The sequence below is a fragment of the Dermacentor andersoni genome, chromosome 7 (assembly GCF_023375885.2).
Source record: "Dermacentor andersoni chromosome 7, qqDerAnde1_hic_scaffold, whole genome shotgun sequence".
In the NCBI taxonomy this organism is placed as follows: domain Eukaryota; kingdom Metazoa; phylum Arthropoda; class Arachnida; order Ixodida; family Ixodidae; genus Dermacentor; species Dermacentor andersoni.
The window spans coordinates 2,683,249-2,702,290 of record NC_092820.1 but is presented as its reverse complement, the minus strand read 5'-3'; the positions used below and the strand labels follow the sequence as shown (position 1 = coordinate 2,702,290).

At 47.2% G+C, this 19,042-nt stretch overlaps 1 protein-coding gene across 5 annotated transcripts in view; it reads left to right on the top strand.

Annotated features, from left to right (window-relative positions):
• Enoph (enolase-phosphatase E1) overlaps positions 1-19,042 on the top strand; it is a 260,291-nt gene that overhangs the window by 174,747 nt on the left and 66,502 nt on the right. For all 5 annotated transcript variants that reach the window (XM_055073259.2, XM_050182505.3, XM_050182504.3 and 2 more), the window contains one exon: positions 12,764-12,899. In XM_055073259.2, the coding sequence (XP_054929234.1) occupies positions 12,764-12,899 (136 nt within the window). The remainder of the gene's footprint in view (positions 1-12,763; positions 12,900-19,042) is intronic.

Genomic DNA, 19,042 nt, shown 5'->3' with positions numbered 1-19,042 from the left:
CTGGTGGCCATGGGGTGATGCCTTGGCTCGCAGCAACTACTTGTGTAATGATGTCACCGCCCCAAAACATCCAAAAAGGACAGGCAACTGCAAAATGAACCCCACAACACGGCTCTTCGCCGAGATGACGTACCTTGACTCTCACTTTAGACCCGCTAGGCTTCAAAGAAAACATAAGTGCAGAAACAAAAATGCTGCATTTCGCTATGCCAATGTTTGAAGCAATTTCGTGCTGACAAATTCAGCAATCATGTAGGGAATCCTGCTAAACGAGAGGGGATCTTCTTGGCTTAACAAAATTAACAATAATAACCCTAAAATTTAGGCGGGACCCTTAACCGCCTGCTCAAACCATCCACATTGCTATGCAACTTTCCCTTTTTATATGTAACGGAGAAGTTGTACTCTTGGAAAGTGAGACTCCATCGGAGCAAGCGGCCATTTTTTTCTGACATTTGATTGAGCCACGTCAGAGGACAGTGGTCGGTCTCGAAGATGAACTTCGCTCCGTACAAGTAAGTGTCCACACAGTGGACACTTACAGAATACTCTGTTGCTATGTTGAATACCCCCTTGAATTTCTTGCGCTATGTATCCCAGTCTGATTGTGCACCAGTTTGCGAACAACTTTGCAGAGCGAAATTCTTATGTTGGAGCGGCTGTCTTCAAAGGCCAGTTTAGAAACCTTGAAGAAAATGTAATATGGTACTGTAATTTGCTGAGCCTGTGGATGAAGCTTCCAGCAATCTGACAGTCTTAAGCAGATAGTGTCATTACTGCCAGTTCAGAAAATGGATTTCATCCTCATGCTGGATGCATATATGGAAAGTTAGATCAAAATAACTAGTTCATAAGTCAGGAGCTGTAGGTGAAGTTAAAGATTAGCACAATGCTCCACAGTGCGCATGAAGTGAAGGCCTGAGCCTGCAGACTCTGATTGTCAAGCCGACGTTCAAAGTGAGGCATGGTATGAAAGATCTACAAAAACGGTGCACTAAGCATGTCGTAATGTTTCACATCCTCAAGAGCCATAAAATTCACAGGCAACGAACTGTTTGTTGATCAGAACTCAAATAGAACAGCTAAGTAAAAGGAAGAGCAAGTTTAAGTGTGCCTGGCTGAAGATTCGATATGGTGCGACCAGTGGTCCCCAAGCAAAGGTGTACAGAATGGTTTAATTAACTTTTGAGTATGATACCGGTTTAATTGCTATCACAGCATAAATGACAAAACAATTTAGGGTGGACGACTATCTTGGCAGTAGAGCATGCGTGCCTTTTGTTATTCTCTGTGTTAACCTGAATAACAAAAGGCACGCATGTACTACTCAACATCGCAAAAAATTTGTAACCTGTACTCATAACGTTGTCTATGCCATTCCACTTTCATGCGGAAGAAGGTATGTTGGTCAAACCCGGCAGATGCATCAATGAGAGATTAAAAGAGCATCGATATAACGTCACAAGGGTAATCTCGGGTCATTTGGGTATTCAGTGCTGAGATTATTCCTGCAAGCCCATGTGTGAAAGTACTTCCATTGTGTATAGGGCTCATAGCAGGATGACGAGGGAGATTGTGGAGGCCTACGAGATTGCAAAATTAGAGGAAAAGTGCGTAAGCAAGCCTTCGGTATCGCTATCTGAAAAGGAGATATGATTCCTTGGTTTATCTTTGTGACCACTACAGTACATATTTTCCGCATGCCTTGCACACGTGTACGGTTTATTGAAATTCACCACTCAATGTTATTTTTTTGTAGTTACGTTTGTTTTCGCTCGTACGGTATATATTTATCAATGCGTGCGAAAATAACATCTATAGTTGAAAGTGAAGCGCTGTGTGTTTCTTCCTACGTCCTCGTACAGTCGCGCTTATACCACTCTACCATAGATTCTAACCAACTAGCCCGCCAACATGTTTTAATCCACGGGAAAACTGTGATTGCTATGTATGCTGTCACCAGACTAGTAAACATTGCAAAATTCCTGCGCACCGCCACGAATGCTGCCCCTCGCAACTTGGCCGAGCGAAAGGTTTGGATGTGATTCGCGAACTTCCACTGGCTGAAAGGAGGTGGCAGCGACACCAGGAAGATTCCTTGCGTTTATATGTTCGCCAGCAGCTGCCAATATTGTGCGCACATCGACCTGCACAGCTTGGCTGACGCAACGGTAGGCAGTCGCTCTAGACATGGAAGCCATGCTGATGTTACTGCTCGCTTGTATTCCTCGTTGTTCAGATTCTCAATCGCCAGTAAATTGACGTGTGCGTGTTGTTTACGCGAGTGACATTGAGAGTATAGCACTGGACTGCACTTTAAGAGCGGCAGACTAACGCTACGAACATGGAGGAATGAAAAATGCGACGATAACTTACTTTCGTCTTCGTTTTCCATGGCGCACTTCCCGCCAACCGTAAGCTCTAAAGGAGGTGAAAAACAAGGCCATCAGACGTATGTCCGCAGGCCAGACTGATCAGAAACAGTTAGCAAATGACAACACTTACGTTCGATTGAAACGCACGCTTGCTCCACGAGCCCAACTATAAAAACTATTTGAGAAAGCGCACGAAACCCCGAAACTATGTAGGACCTATGCGAACACGGAGCCCACGGGAGAAAATGCGAAACCATGGCAACAGAGCAGCCATAGCCGCCATGCCGTATATAATCAACATATAATAAGGGCAAAAGTAAAAAGAATCTATTCGGTATTTTAAATACTAATAATAATGCTTTTGTTTTATTGTGTTTTCCCTGCATATTTGGAATTAGTTATGGAGTAAAAGATACATTCAAAAAGAACCGAAACCGAAACTATCGAAACTGCTCGCCGCTTCTTCGAGAATTTCGCAAGTAGGAAGTAAGTAAGCAGGTCTGTCGCACGGATGGTTTCAATCCCCAATAATAGAGACTTTTAGCTCAGCGGGTTTACGTTTCGCTCCGCTCGCGGTCTCCACCGTTGCGCCAGCGGAGCGGCTCGCGAAAAAAAAGTTTTAGCCCGGCGGATCACTCACCCGCTCGAGCGGGGTAAAGAGCGGGGCGCTCTGCTGCCCCACCTAGTGGTCCGAATAGGAGTTACTGAGAAATGAACTTGAATTACGCTTGCTTTTATAATGCAAGAAATGTCGAATAAAGATATATTACATGCCCTCAGTACATTATTTGTTAATAATGTACTGAGTACTAATGTACGGGTCAGCGCCGCAGTCGCCGTCGTCGATGCAGAACTGCGGCGTTCATGTTCGCGGCTGCCATCTTGCATTTCCCATGCACGCCCGCGCGCGCTTACGCACGCTCGCGCGCTGCGTATACCCTCCGCTGGGGAGTGCTTTCCAGCGGGCGTAAACGCTGCTCCGTAAAACCGCTGGCCGCCTCAGCGTGGTGCGCATGCGCAGTCGCGTCTCCGCTCGCCCGCTCCGTTCCGCTGGCCGTAAACCCGCTGGGCTAAAACTCTCTAATGTGTACGTTGAACTACATTCGTGCGCCATCGGAGTTAAACCGGTTTAGTGCGCAAGGTTAATGTATACATATATGTGGGACCAATGCCCAACGTAGCCTATCGCGCAATATTGTTCACGCACGTACCTGTTGTGCTTGCTAATTAACGCGCGAACGGCAGAATTAATATGCAAAATTACAGTAAATAAGCGACATTTTGTGTTCTAGCCTCCGTAATGTATATTATGTGTGCAGGGTTACGCAAGTTTAATTTGAGCGCGTAGGTGTACTGGGATGGCACATAAAATATTCGTGAAATAAGCACATATGTACCATTCCCATTCATGTACTATTCTGGGACGTTTATTGGACATCCGTTCGCTTAAGTCCATGGGACATCCATATTACTTCCTTTTTTGGACTTGGGACTTCAGTACTTGCTTGGGACGTCCTTAGGACATTTGGTGTTGTCTGGGTAGCTTGTCCATGCAGTATGATTGGGGGCTCAATCCCATCGCTCGTAACCCGTTGTCAAAATTGGAGTCCGGCATGAATTAGAAGGTAGCTGGCCCATGCCGTCGTCCCACTTATCCACGCTGAGGACGTTGGTGAAGGGAAGGACTGCTTCTAATCGAGAACGAAGAATATGGGTTTATTTACAGTATTTACATGCAGTTCATCAGTCTAGCATGACTGCGAGAGAAAGTACGTCAGTCTAACATGACTGCTTGAGAGAGTGTCCTGAGCATCTGCACAACAGCGGTTTATAAACACTCAGTCCTCCCCCGATACCCAGGTGACAGAAACGGCCGCCTCTTTACGCGAGGGCTTACACACACACACACACATGCACGCACGCACGCACGCGCACACACGCACACACACACACACGTTCACGGAGCCCGCCGAGGCCCGACTGTCTTCGCAGAACGTGGGGCTTACTGCAAGAACAGTGCGTGGGAAGGGGTCTCCGTCGACGTTCCCGCGGCGCTTCCCCGCTCGCGGCAGACCAGGGCGGCGGTGACGAGTGCAGGCACAAAGCCTGCTTCATCGAACTCGGCTCCAGCGACGGAGAGTTGAGGACGCACATATTGTTCTCGACACACAGTCAACTTAGTCACGCCGCAGCTAGAGGTTTGTGGCGACGCTCCAGGAAAAGTTGCCGCCTGCGGTCGCAACTGGTTGGCAAAACTTGCACGTCAGCGGGCCGTTCTTAACACTGCTTACTCATAGGAAGACTTGTATTTACGTCGAAGTCTGGTTCGGGTACTATGCTCATCGGGGTAGATGTGGCAGAATCCGAGAGGACAAAGTCATTGCTGGTTTCCACAATTTCCTCGATGTACCCGATTGTCATGCCCTTATTGATGTGCGTGAACTCTTGGCTGAAGTTGGTTAGAATAACTTCTGCTTTCCCTCCATGGAGTCGAGCGATCCCTCTTGCGACGCAAATTTCATGGTCGAGCAGTAGATGTTGTTCGCCCTCAATGACGCCTTCTACATCAGCGGGAGTTTCAGTGGCGACGGAAATAATAATGCTGGAGCGCGGCGGGATGCTCACTTGATCATCGAGCACACTCAAGGCGTGGTGACTACGAGAGCTCTCCGGTGGTATTGCTTGATCTTCCGACAGCATTATCGATTTTGACTTCAGGTCTGTGATTGCGCCGTGTTGGTTCAGGAAGTCCATGCCGAGAATGACGTCTCGTGAACACTGCTGGAGGATAACGAAAGTGGTAGGGTAAGTCCGGTCATGAACGGTAATTCTTGCCATGCAGATTCCAGTCGGCGTAATGAGGTGTCCTCCAGCGGTTCGAATTTGAGGGCCTTCCCATGCAGTTTTAACTTTATTCAATTGGGCGGCGATGTGTCCACTCATTACGGAGTAATCGGCCCCTGTGTCCACCAAGACTGTAACTGCGTGGCCGTCGAGAAGCACGTCGAGGTCAGTGGTTCTTTGTCTTGCGTTAAAGTTAGGTCTTGGCGTCGGATCACGGCTGCGTCGCGTTGACCTGTGGCTGGTATGTGGCGTCGTCAGGTTGTCTTTCGTCGGCGTAGTCTTGGCTTCCTGACTTCGTTGGGACGGCGGCGTGTCGCTATTGTGTCGTCGAGATGGTCTCTTCGTCGGCGGCGGAGGATCTTCGTCAGTTTGACGAACAGCAACTGCACCTCCATCGGTTGCTGCTTTTAGTTTTCCGGATATGGGCTTGCAGAGCTGCCCTGGGCTGGGCTAGTGTACGGTCAGTGCTGCGGCGACAGGTAGCGGCCTGGTGACGGCAAACGGGACGGTCATCGAGGGCTCCACTGAGTGGCGGTGAGGTAGTCGGCGATATCGCGAGGTCGCTCGCCAATCTGTGGTCGTGGTGCGTTAACGGCGAACCTTCGGAGTCCCATCTCCCGGTATGGGCATCGGCGGTAGATTTGCCCGGCTCCTCCGCAGTGATATCAAAGTGGGCGGTGGTCAGGGACGCGCCAACGGTCAGTCTTCCTTGGAATGCCATGTGGGGTGACGGGTTGGCAGCGGGGGTGGTGGTGGACGACGGAACTGTGTCGTCACTGGGTCCTGCTGTGGGCGCGGAGGGGGAACGTGATGGCGGGCTACAGCGGCGTATGTCACCGCTTGCGGTTGAGGCTGTGGCGATTCAGGGACTACTCCGAGTTGTTGTTGGAGCTCTTCCCGTACGGCGTCGGCAATCGAAGCCACTTGAGGCTGTGATGATGGGAACAGCTTCTGTAGCTCCTCCCGCATGACCGCTCGGATAGTCTCGTGCAGGTCATCGGTGGGCAGTGTTTGAATTCCTGCGTAGTTTGTAGAGCTCGTGCGGCGGTTGAATTACTGGTTCCACATTTCGAGTGTATTCTTGATGCTGGTGGCCTCGCGAAGGAACTCTTCTACGGTCGTCGGTGGGCTTCGTATCATTGCGTCGAAAAGTTCTTCCTTCACCCTGCGCAGAAGTAGGCGGACTTTCTTCTCCTCGGGCATATCCGGGTCGGCATGGCGGTACAGACGGCTCATTTCTCCCGTAAAGATGGTAACGTTCTCGTTGGGTAGTTGCACTCGGGCGTCCAGCATAGCTTCGGCCCTTTCCTTGCGCAAGACGCTTGTAAAGCTTTGCAGGAAGCCGCTACGGAACAGGTCTCATGTTGTCAAAGTCGACTCCTGGTTCTCAAACCACGTTCTGTCAGTGCCTTCTAAGGCAAAGTATACATGCAGCAGCTTGTCGTCGGAGTCCCAGCTGTTGAAAGTCGCGATTCGTTCGTAGGTCTCCAGCCAGGATTCCGGGTCTTCAGTCGCTGCTCCATGGAAGGTTGGTGGGTCCCGAGGTTGTTGTAGGATAACGGGGGACACTGGGGCAGCCATTGAAGTTGTCTTGACCACGATCTTCCTTGTCGTCTCAGGTAGAAGTCCGTGCTCTGGGGCAGTCCTTGCAGCCTGCGGCTAGCACGCTGGTTTTGAGCGATGTTGGTTTTGCCCTCGGGCTTCGGTCTTGGATCGCGGCTTTGTGGGGGCGTTCGGTACATGAACGCACTAGCACCTCCACCAGATGCCACGTTGTACTGACGGTGAAGAAAGCAGCCCAACTGGGAAAGATGAAACTAGCGTTTTATTGGGCAAACTTGTGCCCTCAAAAACAGGCTACACTCAAAGAATGGCGACAGCGGTGAACACAGTCGGCGATCGTCAAAAATCTGATCTGCGGGTGAAGCGTGTCGGCTTTTATACATCTGTCGCCGAATGTTCCAGAGTAATCGCTGGGACCCGCGTGCCTTCCACGAAGTTCGACATTATTCGCATCGCACACACATGCGATCAGATTGCACAAGGTTCGGTCACAGACAGCGGATGGAAGCATCAATAACATTCCGGAAACTTCCGATACATGCAGGCGCGTCCTGCGCTGTGCGATAACATTGTTAGGCGGTACAACGTGTCGCCCGATAAAAAGAAACAAGTACCCGTACGTGGCAATATATCTATATATATATATATATATATAGATATATATATATATATATCATCATCATCATCATCAGCCTGGTTATGCCCACTGCAGGGCAAAGGCCTCTCCCATGCTTCTCCAACTACCCCGGTCATCTACTAATTGTGGCCATGTTGTCCCTGCAAACTTCTTAATCTCATCCGCCCACCTAACTTTCTGCCGCCCTCTGCTACGCTTTCCTTCCCTTGGAATCCATTCCGAAACTCTTAATGACCATCGGTTATCTTCCCTCCTCATTACGTGTCCTGCCCATGCCCTTTTCTTTTTCTCAATTTCAACTAAGATATCATTAACTCGCGTTTGTTCCCTCACCCATTCTGCTCTTTTCTTATCCCTTAACGTTATACCAATCATTCTTCTTTCCATAGCTCGTTGCGTCGTCCTCAATTTAAGTAGAGCCCTTTTTGTAAGCCTCCAGGTTTCTGCCCCGTACGTGACTACTGGTAAGACACAGCTGTTATAAACTTTTCTCTTGAGGGATAATGGCAACCTGCTGTTCATGATCTGAGAATGCCTGCCAAACGCACCCCAGCCCATTCTTATTCTTCTGATTATTTCAGTCTCATGATCCGGATCCGCAGTCACTACCTGTCCTAAGTAGATGTATTCCCTTACTACTTCGAGTGCCTCACTACCTATCGTAAACTGCTGTTCTCTTCCGAGACTGTTAAACATTACTTTAGTTTTCTGCAGATTAAATTTTAGACCCACCCTTCGGCTTTGCCTCTCCAGGTCAGTGAGCATGCATTGTAGTTGGTCCCCTGAGTTACTAAGCAAGGCAATATCATCAGCAAATCGCAAGTTACTAAGGTATTCTCCATTAACTCTTATCCCCAATTCTTCCCAATCCAGGTCTCTGAATACCTCCTGTAAACACACTGTGAATAGCATCAGAGAGATCGTATCTCCCTGCCTGACGCCTTTCTTTATTGGGATTTTGTTGCTTTCTTTATGGAGGACTACGGTGGCTGTGGAGCCGCTATAGATATTTTTCAGTATTTTTACATACGGTTCGCCTACACCCTGATTACGCAATGCCTCCATGACTGCGGAGGTTTCGACTGAGTCAAACGCTTTCTCGTAATCAATGAAAGCTATATATAAAGGTTGGTTATATCCCGCACATTTTTCTATCACCTGATTCATAGTGTGAATATGGTCTATTGTTGAGTAGCCTTTACGGAATCCTGCCTGGTCCTTTGGTTGATGGAAGTCTAAGGTGTTCCTGATTCTATTTGTAATTACTTTAGTAAATACTTTGTAGTCAATGGACAGTAAACTGATCGGTCTATAATTTTTCATGTCTATGGCGTCCCCTTTCTTATGGATTAGGATTATGTTAGCGTTTTTCCAAGATTCCGGTACGCTCAAAGTCATGAGGCATTGCGTATACAGGGTAGCCAGTTTCTCTAGAACAATCTGCCCACCATCCTTCAACAAATCTGCTGTTACCTGATCCTCCCCAGCTGCCTTCCCCCTTTGCATAGCTCCCAAGGCTTTCCTTACTTCTTCCGGTGTTACCTGTAGGATTTCGAATTTCTCTAGACTATTCTCTCTTCCATTATCGTCGTGGGTGCCACTGGTACTGTATATATCTCTATAGAACTCCTCAGCCACTTGAACTATCTCATCCATATTAGTAATGATATTGCCGGCTTTGTCTCTTAACGCATACATCTGATTCTTGCCAATTCCTAGTTTCTTCTTCACTGCTTTTAGGCTTCCTCCTTTCCTGAGAGCATGTTCAATTCTATCCATATTATATTTCCTTATGTCAGCTGTCTTACGCTTGTTGATTAACTTCAAAAGTTCTGCCAGTTCTATTCTAGCTGTAGGGTTAGAGGCTTTCATACATTGGCGTTTCTTGATCAGATCTTTCGTCTCCTGCAATAGCTTACTGGTATACTTTCTAACGGAGTTACCACCGACTTCTATTGCACACTCCTTAATGATGCCCACAAGATTCCCGTTCATTGCTTCAACACTAAGGTACTCTTCATGAGTTAAAGCCGAATACCTGTTCTGTAGCTTGATCTGGAATTCCTCTATTTTCCCTCTTACCGCTAACTCATTCATCGACTTCTTATGTACCAGTTGCTTCCGTTCCCTCCTCAGGTCTAGGCTAATTCGAGTTCTTACCATCCTATGGTCACTGCAGCGCAGCTTGCTGAGCACATCCACATCTTGTATGATGCCAGGGTTAGCGCAGAGTATGAAGTCTATTTCATTTCTAGTCTCGCCGTTCGGGCTCCTCCACGTCCACTTTCGTCTATCTCGCTTGCGAAAGAAGGTATTCATTATCCGCATATTATTCTGTTCCGCAAACTCTACTAATAACTGTCCCCTGCTATTCCTAGTGCCTATGCCATATTCCCCCACTGCCTTGTCTCCAGCCTGCTTCTTGCCTACCTTGGCATTGAAGTCGCCCATCAGTATACTGTATTTTGTCTTGACTTTATCTAACGCCGATTCCACGTCTTCATAGAAGCTTTCGACTTCCTGGTCATCATGACTGGATGTAGGGGCGTAGACCTGTACAACCTTCATTTTGTACCTCTTATTAAGTTTCACAACAAGACCTGCCACTCTCTCGTTAATGCTATAGAATTCCTGTATGTTACCAGCTATGTTCTTATTTATCAAGAATCCGACTCCTAGTTCTCGTCTCTCCGCTAAGCCCCGGTAGCACAGGACGTGCCCGCTTTTTAGCACTGTATATGCTTCTTTTGGCCTCCTAACTTCACTGAGCCCTATTATCTATTATATCCCATTTACTGCCCTCTAATTCCTCCAATAGCACTGCTAGACTCACCTCGCTAGATAACGTTCTAGCGAGGTCATTTGTTGGTTTAGAGCATGAACATTGGACGAGGATGAAGAAGTTTGACACACAACTTGCTTTCTTTTGAAAACAGTCAGAGGAGACAGACCAATGCAAGGTCTCTCTGGCTGCACTGTTGTTACACGTGTGATACAAATCTAATTAAATGTACACCTATGGTTCACACATAGCTTGAAAGCTGTCTGTATGAATCCCAAACAAAGCTTTTAGTAGCTTGGAATGAAGCCCATTCCAGTTTTCTGCCTGTGGTTTCCCCCTATTGCTGAAAAAGTTCTGAGAACATTTTAATTTTTTTCATTGATTATGCTTATTTTTGACATGCCTGGTACATTTAGATCGACAATAAACATTATTTTTCACATTTATATGTGTTGTCATCAATGAAAAGGTTCAAACCAGTAATGTTATAATTGGTATCGGCAGTACTTCTCTTTCTCTAAGTAAAGTGTTTAGATGTTTGTACCCTCTGCTTTTTTCGTGCAACCCAGTTATTATAACAGTGAGGTTTTCTTAGCACTTAAATATTTGTTATAAGTGTGTTGAACTTCATATACACACCTAATGTGCCTACGAGGAAATGAACGAGAAGAAAGGGGATTAACCGAGGGGCCCGATTTTTATTAGTCGTATCATAAATGTGCTAATCATTTCCTCGTATCATAAGAAGCCAACAAGCACTGACACCAAGGACAACATAGGGGAAATTACTTGTGCTTAATAAATGAAATAAAGAAACGATAAATTAATCGAAATGAAAGTGGATGAAAAAGCAACTTGCCACAGGTGGGGAACAATCCCACAACCTTCGCATATCGCTTGCGATGCTCTACCAATTGAGCTACCGTGGCGCCGTTTCCTCGTCCACTTTCTTGGGTATTTGTTTCCTAGTAGAACCCTGGGAGTGTTAACCATCGCCACCACTCACAGACCTTGGCGGCAGACGGGGGACATCCTCTCCACCGCAAACATCACGTGAACATGATCTTTTTGGGTAAAGGCGACTGGTCAATAAGCCCACACATGCTACCTGAAGGCATCAGTGTTTGCCGGATTTCATTCCACTTTCATTTCGATTAATTGATCGTTTCTTTATTTCATTTATTAAGCACAAGTAATTTCCCCTATGTTGTCCTTGGTGTCAGTGTTTGTTGGCCTCTTATGATACGAGGAAATGATTAGCACATTTCATGGCACGCTACAAAAATAACACTCTGGTCACGTGGACAAATTTATTGACACATTGAGCATTGAGGGTACTCAACTGCAGCAAATATCACTTTGTTAGTGCACTGCTGCATAGGGAAGGAAGGTGTCATGTAAAATTGATGGCAGTGTTGATGGGTAAATTAGAAGGGTCAACATATATTTAGTGTGAATTTCAGTTTATGTACTGTAATTCATTACAAATGCACTTGCATGCTCAATCACCACAAGCCAACACGAGACAGCATTTCAACAAAGGCAAGCAATGTAAGAGTGCCAATTTCCATCCACTGCAGATGGCATGGGAATGCTCACACATCTAAAATCGCAAAACAGTAGTTTCACATTTAGAGCTGATCTCACATCAAGTATTCCTCAACTTTGAAGTTCTACTGTGGAAGCCGCACACTTTCACACCGTAAAGTAAGTTAGAGAAATGCACTCGCTCCTGAGTGCAGTCTACAGCGAATGCCATCTCCTTTTGTCAGCTCGTGAGTGACACTAATGGCAAAGTGCACTTGTGTAAGGTGACATTGAATGTGCCTGTCTGACAGGGGTATGAGGTGTGTACATGTGCCATTAACGTTTGTTTCCCACACGCTACAGTACAGCGGAATCTTGTTTATTCAAATCCACTTGATTTCAACTTTCGGTTTATTCGAACTGATGCTGTGGTCCTGCCAGAATTGTGGGTATTTCAATGTGTGAAAACACCTGGTAATTTGAATGCATAAGTTTTTAACGACATTTAATTTGAATATGCCACGCCACCGACCTTGCTCTCAGCAGTGTGCTAACTTGTGCGGTGGTGCTTCTGACCGGACATTGTGGCCACGCAGAGGTCGCTGCTCCTGTCTGCCATTGCAAGTAATGCATTAAAAAAAATTAGCAGTAACGTTGGCGCACAGGCTACATGCAAATTTTGCCATGAAGTGCAGCTTCACAGCAGCGATAATTCTCCAAGAAGTATGGCTTCACGAGAGCACGTGCCGCATTGCCTCGAAGCCACACTTCCGGAACTCAACACTCGTGCAATAGCTCAATGCACATGCGCTGCCTAATGGAGCGGTGCACGTGAGTCCTCTATTCAATGAGCTTCAGTCATATTTTCCGTCATATTTCATTTAATACAAATAAATTTTTGGGCCTCTTGGAATTCAAATTGTTCAGATTCGACTGTTTTTGAAAGCTCTCTGCCCATCAAACCTTCGTGCATACACAGTGTAAGTCAGGACAATGCCCAAGTTATTTTCCTTATCATTGTTACTTTGCTTTTAGGCTCTACCCGGATGTGGTGCCCACATTGAGTACATGGAAGTGTAGGCAGGGTGTGACACTTGCCATCTACTCATCAGGCAGCGTGCAGGCTCAACGGCTGCTGTTCAGCCACACCACCGAGGGCGATGTCACGACGGTCAGTGCCTGTACAGGGGCTGGTAGACGATAGTGGCTGTGTACAAAGAGGAACAGTTTAGTGTCAACAACGGGTGTACCTGGAAATGGGGCAACTTGTTCCCAGGTTATTTTCCCCCCGGCAGCTTGTTTCCTCACTTATGTGACAACAATACCGGCAAGCATAGTTGGTGGTCGGTAGATTGAATGCCACGGCTCAAGTCCATACATTTAGACGCATGTCATATGCCCTTCAGATCATGAGTTAAGATACTGTCCATAATTTGTCCAAATACTGTCCATAAGTGTGTCAGAAGTAACATAATTTTATTGCAAGGCTCTGCAGACTCCGTTGAAAGAAAATTGAGATGGCAGAACGATCCTTCATGCAAGTTCTAGTGACTTTGCAGAATTAGAGTAATTAAACGTACGCTTATCTTTAGTCAGATGTGTTTCTTTTTCCCCGAAACTTACTGTACGGTCATAGAACGTGCAAAATTAATTTATTGGCTGCATGCGTTACGAGAAAGGAAGAACTATTGCCATTTTTTATTTTTCTACATTTTCACCATGGTCGACAGAACACACCATGTTGAACATCCCATGAAAAATAATGGTGGTGTTGATTCTACTTCGCTGTCCTTGTTGTTTTGTGCTGCCTTTACTTTATGATCGCACCTTCAGGCAGAATGGATGTGTGTAGTGATAGCTGGCACATTGAAGTCAAATGGACGCACGTTGAGCATGAAGAGGGTTCAATTTACCCATTGTCTGCAGCTTTTTTTCTTGCTGCTACTGGCTAAAACAGGCAAAAACAATTTGCAATGCAACTGCAAACACTGTGACTGAATGGGATGCTACACTAGGGTGGCTAGAATGGGGAGGTGTGAAGACCGGCCTCCGGAAGCTGGCCCCAAAACGCGTTCCTGCCGCGTGACGGCACTGCCGGCCGGGGCGCCGTTTAGGGCGCCGTAGTTTCTCGTGGCGCCTGCATACCTCCGGACGGGAAAATGATTTGGTAGCGCTTAGTTTTAGCGTTTGAATGCGTTAGAATCTGACCAGGCTTTTTTCTCTACATTGTAGATGCTGAGAGAATTTAATGTTTCGCTGCTCTCATTCCTCATGGAAACAGCGAGCACCGACTACGCAGCGGACACAGCAACGGTTTTTGCGACCACCTCTTGCCGAGATTAGCGCGCTTATGCCTTGTCGAAAGTATAGTTCATAGGAATCGCCGCGCAAGGCCAGCGCGTTGGAATACCCTTGAATTTGTCGCCCGCACATAAGTCACATATTTGGGATTGTAACATTACTTTAAATGGAGGAAGTTCATGCAATATATCAGCATTGTGGTGAAGAAATTCTAGAAAGTACAAAGCGCTTGCGACTTAATACATGTTTATTGGAAATAACACATTTATTGCATAATATCACATTTGTACAAAACACAGGGCTTAACCTTCTTGGCTTTGTTGTGGATGACACACTGATTTAAGCCTTTGAGGAAAAAGTACCTACGTGTTATACAATAAAACCTAGACACCGATCCTGTTAGATCAGCGGAATGCTTCCTGCAGCCAATCTGTGGCACATTGGCTGCTACAAGTAATAAATTCTTGACAACTCTTGCGTGCGGCCGCGTAGTGCTATATGCACGAGTGAACCTGTCCTCAAGTGTCTGAAAGGTTGTATAGACAAACTGAGGGATACAGAAGCCCCCCCCCCATGTCCCCATGCCCCCCCAGACTGAAATGCATAAGCTTGCATACTTCATTATAATGATGAACTGCGCAGAAGTGGGGTGATCATTGGCTCCGCTGGACTGTCTCACAATACAAATGAACGCTCGAAGCAGTCCTGACTGAGGCGGGAAGTTATCAAGAAGCCGAACCCAACCTTCTCAGTTAGATACGTCAAGAGGTCTTTAGTGGAATGTATGGTCACACGGAGACCTTCTGATGTGCCCTTGCTTAAGAAGCCGAGCCCTTTAGCATGGGCCTCCCACTGATCCAGAAATGCCAGCGTGCTGTTAAATGCAGTTTCTTGAGCACTGCCACGTCTGAAACAACACGAAAAGCATTTACCACCGGCACACGAAAATGAGCACAATTGCTGTGTGCATACCTCAAAGCTTCAGCTGGAAACCGTGATGTCATGGCTTCCATTGTTTGAGCCATCACGTCAATGAACACCCTTGTTGGCTCCAGATTTGAGTACTGTTGCTCAATTTTTTCTTTGTGTAAGTCCATGGCGTGCACAACTGCACTGTTGAAAATATTGAAGGCCTGATTTACCCGCATCTTTTCAAATCCACTAGGGTATATGTGTGAATATGTCAACTTGGGTGCAACTTTCAATGTCAAGGCACTGCTGTCGACCTTCCATGTCGTTGCAATATGTTCACAGGGTGTCAAGGGATAGCGACAGCAGCTCACACCACCTACTTTGAAGAAAAACTTAGGAAACGCGAGAAAAACGCAGCTGCACTACACCGACCACGAGAGTTACTTTGCACTGCACCGTGGCCTACGAGACTTGTCTGACAAGCTCACGGCGCCCCCGCGCTAGTCGCACTACCCGCGCCCCCGACGGAAGCGCCATATTTTCCCCCAGTGCGAGGAACGCGCGGCGGCGCCGCGGTCTTCACACCTCCCAATTCTAGCCACCCTAGCTACACTCCCAAGCACTTGGATAAGCGGTCGCAGCCACAGCCTGAGAACTGGGCCACCGCAATAGCCTAGTGGCTATGGTGTCGCACTGCCAAGCTTGGGGACGATTCAAGCTGTGGTGGCCACATTTCAATCGTGTGGAATGCTGAAACATTTGTGCACTTAGGTTTAGGTGCATGTTGAAGAACACCAGGTGGTAAGAAAAAATTTGTGGGGCCACAACATTGATATGGGGACGGATTACCAGCGAAGCTGTTTAGGTTGCATACATGGGCTGCACACGTTATGAAATAATACATTTATTTCATATTGCACCACACTACATCAACACAAGTGCCGTCATCGTCAGCGCACCTCCCATGCATCTGCCACAGCTGCGCCGGCACCTACGATGCGCGCGTGACGTTATAACCACAGATGCGCAGGCAACATGCATGGGGCCATCATCGCACTCTTTCCCCCTCTGATTATTCATCATATAGGGTTTAAAACAAATAAAGCGCATGAAGAGCAACTTGCTACACTAAGTGCACTTTCTTATATATAGGTAGAACCTCGTTGATATGTTCCTGTTACGTATGTTTTTCCAGCACCAACGTTTGCAATGGAGAACACAAAAAATGACCCAATAGAGCTACGCTTATCTTTTACCGGGTCATACATTCCTGGAAAGCATGATTTTCTGGCACCAACATTCAGTACGTCGCCACACTGCGATCGTGTGATACGTTTTCCAGCCGCTAGATCCCATGTGAACAAGAAAATGTGCGAGGTGTGCGCAATCATGAACAGTATATAGCTGCCCACCACGGCAGTTTCACCGCAATACTCACCTGCCCGTTTCACGTGAAAACGCCGGCGTGCACTCACGTTTCTCATTTCATTACCAGCAAATCTTCTCCGGGGTTGTCACATGTGGCATTCACAGCTATCACCGCCATTCCTTTTGCGATAAGCATCTTCGCCTATCTGTTTCACAGTGCAAGGAGCCATCAGAAGCGTAGTACACGCTTTTAACAGGCGATAAGCAAAATGCGCTGCCGTTCCCTGCTGCAGACTGCGATTGTATACATTTTCCAGCTGTAGAGCCCATGTGAACAAGAAGAAGCACAAGGCGCACGCAATCGGGAACAGTATATAGCCACTCATCTCGCATGCGAACGACGCCGTGCACAGTTTCTTATTCCGGTACCAGAAAATGTCCGTCCGGGTCGTCACATGCTGTGTACCCAGCTATCACCACAAAACCTATTGTGATACGCATCTTCACCTATCTGTTTTACAGCGTGTGGCGCATAGTGCCGTTGGTAGTGTACTGCACGCTTTCAGTAGGCGATAATCCAAACACGCTGCCATTTCGTACTGCAGGCGGAGCGATGTGGGCATCACGTATCGCTTCGGTGGCATCCGGTGTTGCCCACCAGCTCGATTTCATTTCGGTTTCCTGTCATGCTTTTAAAATACCATGCAATAGGAAAACAAAATGCGTCTCGGGCCGCTGGAGCAACAGAAAGCCACCATGTAACGTTGGTAATGGCGATGCAAAGCGCTCTTATGGAGGAGCATCCAAGCTCCGAGGAAACGTTTTGGATCACATTCGTTAGTAAAATGGTGTGCGTACGAATAACATGCATGCAATAATTTTATTTTTGTAAAATGTCTAATTATTCATTTTCTACAAAACTTCGTAGCCCACCAGGATCTGGATTTTAAGGGGCTGCACTGCCACGGAGGCAAGCACAGTAAGAAGAGAATAACCGTGCTCCTGTGTGCCGATATGGATTGTTTAGACAAGCAGCTGCTTTTTGTCATAAAGAAATTGCCGAACCACGCTGCTTCAAAGGAAATCTGAGCCTTCCCGTGAAGTACGTGGCCAATACTCGGACGTGGATGACCCGCGCTATGGCTATTTGGGACATGGGCGGGCAAGGCCGAAAGGTTTGTCTACTTTTAGACAATTGTTCCGTCCACATCATAGAGGACGCTGAGCTGGAAAACGTGCAGTTAAAGTTTTTCCCACCGAACTCCACCTCTACCATTCCACCCCTCGACCAAGGGGTCATGCAGAGTGTCAAGCGGGCCTATTGTTAGCACCTTATTCAAAGGCTGCTTCTGAACATGCAGTTCGGCCGCAAAACAAAAGTCGCCTACATGGTGAGCCGCCTGTTTCCTCTTTTGCCGGAGCAAACTAGAGTAGCAGCAGCAAACAACAGCGAAATGACATCCCAGACCCCCTCAACCCGCATCTTCGTTGATCAGCAGCGGACACCCGAACCTTTCCATGGCAACATCTTCGAAGACGCTGAGGGCTGGTTAGAAGCCTTTGAGCGCATCGCGGACTGCCGTGGATGGGACGAAAACCGGAAGCTCCGCAACGTTTACTTTGCGTTACAAGACTGTGCACAAACGTGGTTTGAAAACCATAAAGCTGCCCTTTGGTCATGGGACGACTTCCAACGGAAGCTGTTGGCCACATATCCGAGCACAGACCGCAGGGAAAGAGCTGAAGCTGCTTTGCAAGCCAGAAGCCAACGAAACAACGAAAGCGTGGCAATGTATCTCAAAGATATGTCCTGCTTATTCCATCAGCCGATCCGAGCATGAGCATGAGTGTCAAGTAGGAGCTTTTTGCTGGTTTAGTTTGGAGCCCTCCATGCACCATCGCCGAATTTCGCTCTGAGGCGACAACTATAGAAAGAACACTTCAACAGCGAGCGAGGCTGTACGTCTACGATATGAACGTCGCATCTGTGGATGCAGTGTTGGCAATGTTCAGGAACAGAATCGAGGTCTTACGAGAACTCGTAAGATCTGTGGTTCGGGAAGAGCTCCAGAGGCAACGGCTGAACAATGGCCCTACAGCGGTCTCTTCATTAGCAGAAGTGGTTCGCGAAGAAGTGAGACAAGCAGTCCACGAACAGCACTTGCAAGCACAGCCACAAGCGTCGTCACCAGTACGGTTGACAGTATCGTACGCTGAGGTACTCAGAGGATCCCTAGGAGGTACTTTCATCACGGCAACTACCCATATACCTGAACCTCGGTTCTTGCTGCCTCCTCCTGAGAAGAGATTCCGGAAGGCTTGCATTATGGCGCACTCCTGATAGAATCCCACTGTGCTTGACGTCTGTTCGAATGTCTTTCTGACTAATTTGGGAAATGAAGTCCAGCATGTTGCGAAGGGAGCCCTCATTGCCCACCTTAAAGATTACATACAGATTACGGATATGAGCCTTTCTGATGCTGCACTACTTAATTCTGACAATGTAAACTTCATACCCGCATCCATCAACATCGAAGCAGCGATATCACTGTACCAGAAGCTGCAAATAGAGAACCTTGTGAGAATTCGCCTTGTGTTTCTAAACTACATCAAAAGTCCAGAGAACATCCATCGCCAAACACTGTATCATTGTCGACGAAGCTGTAAGGCATATTTGCCAGCATCCCTACCGAGTATCACTGAAGGAGAGAGAGATCATCAGCAAACAAGTTG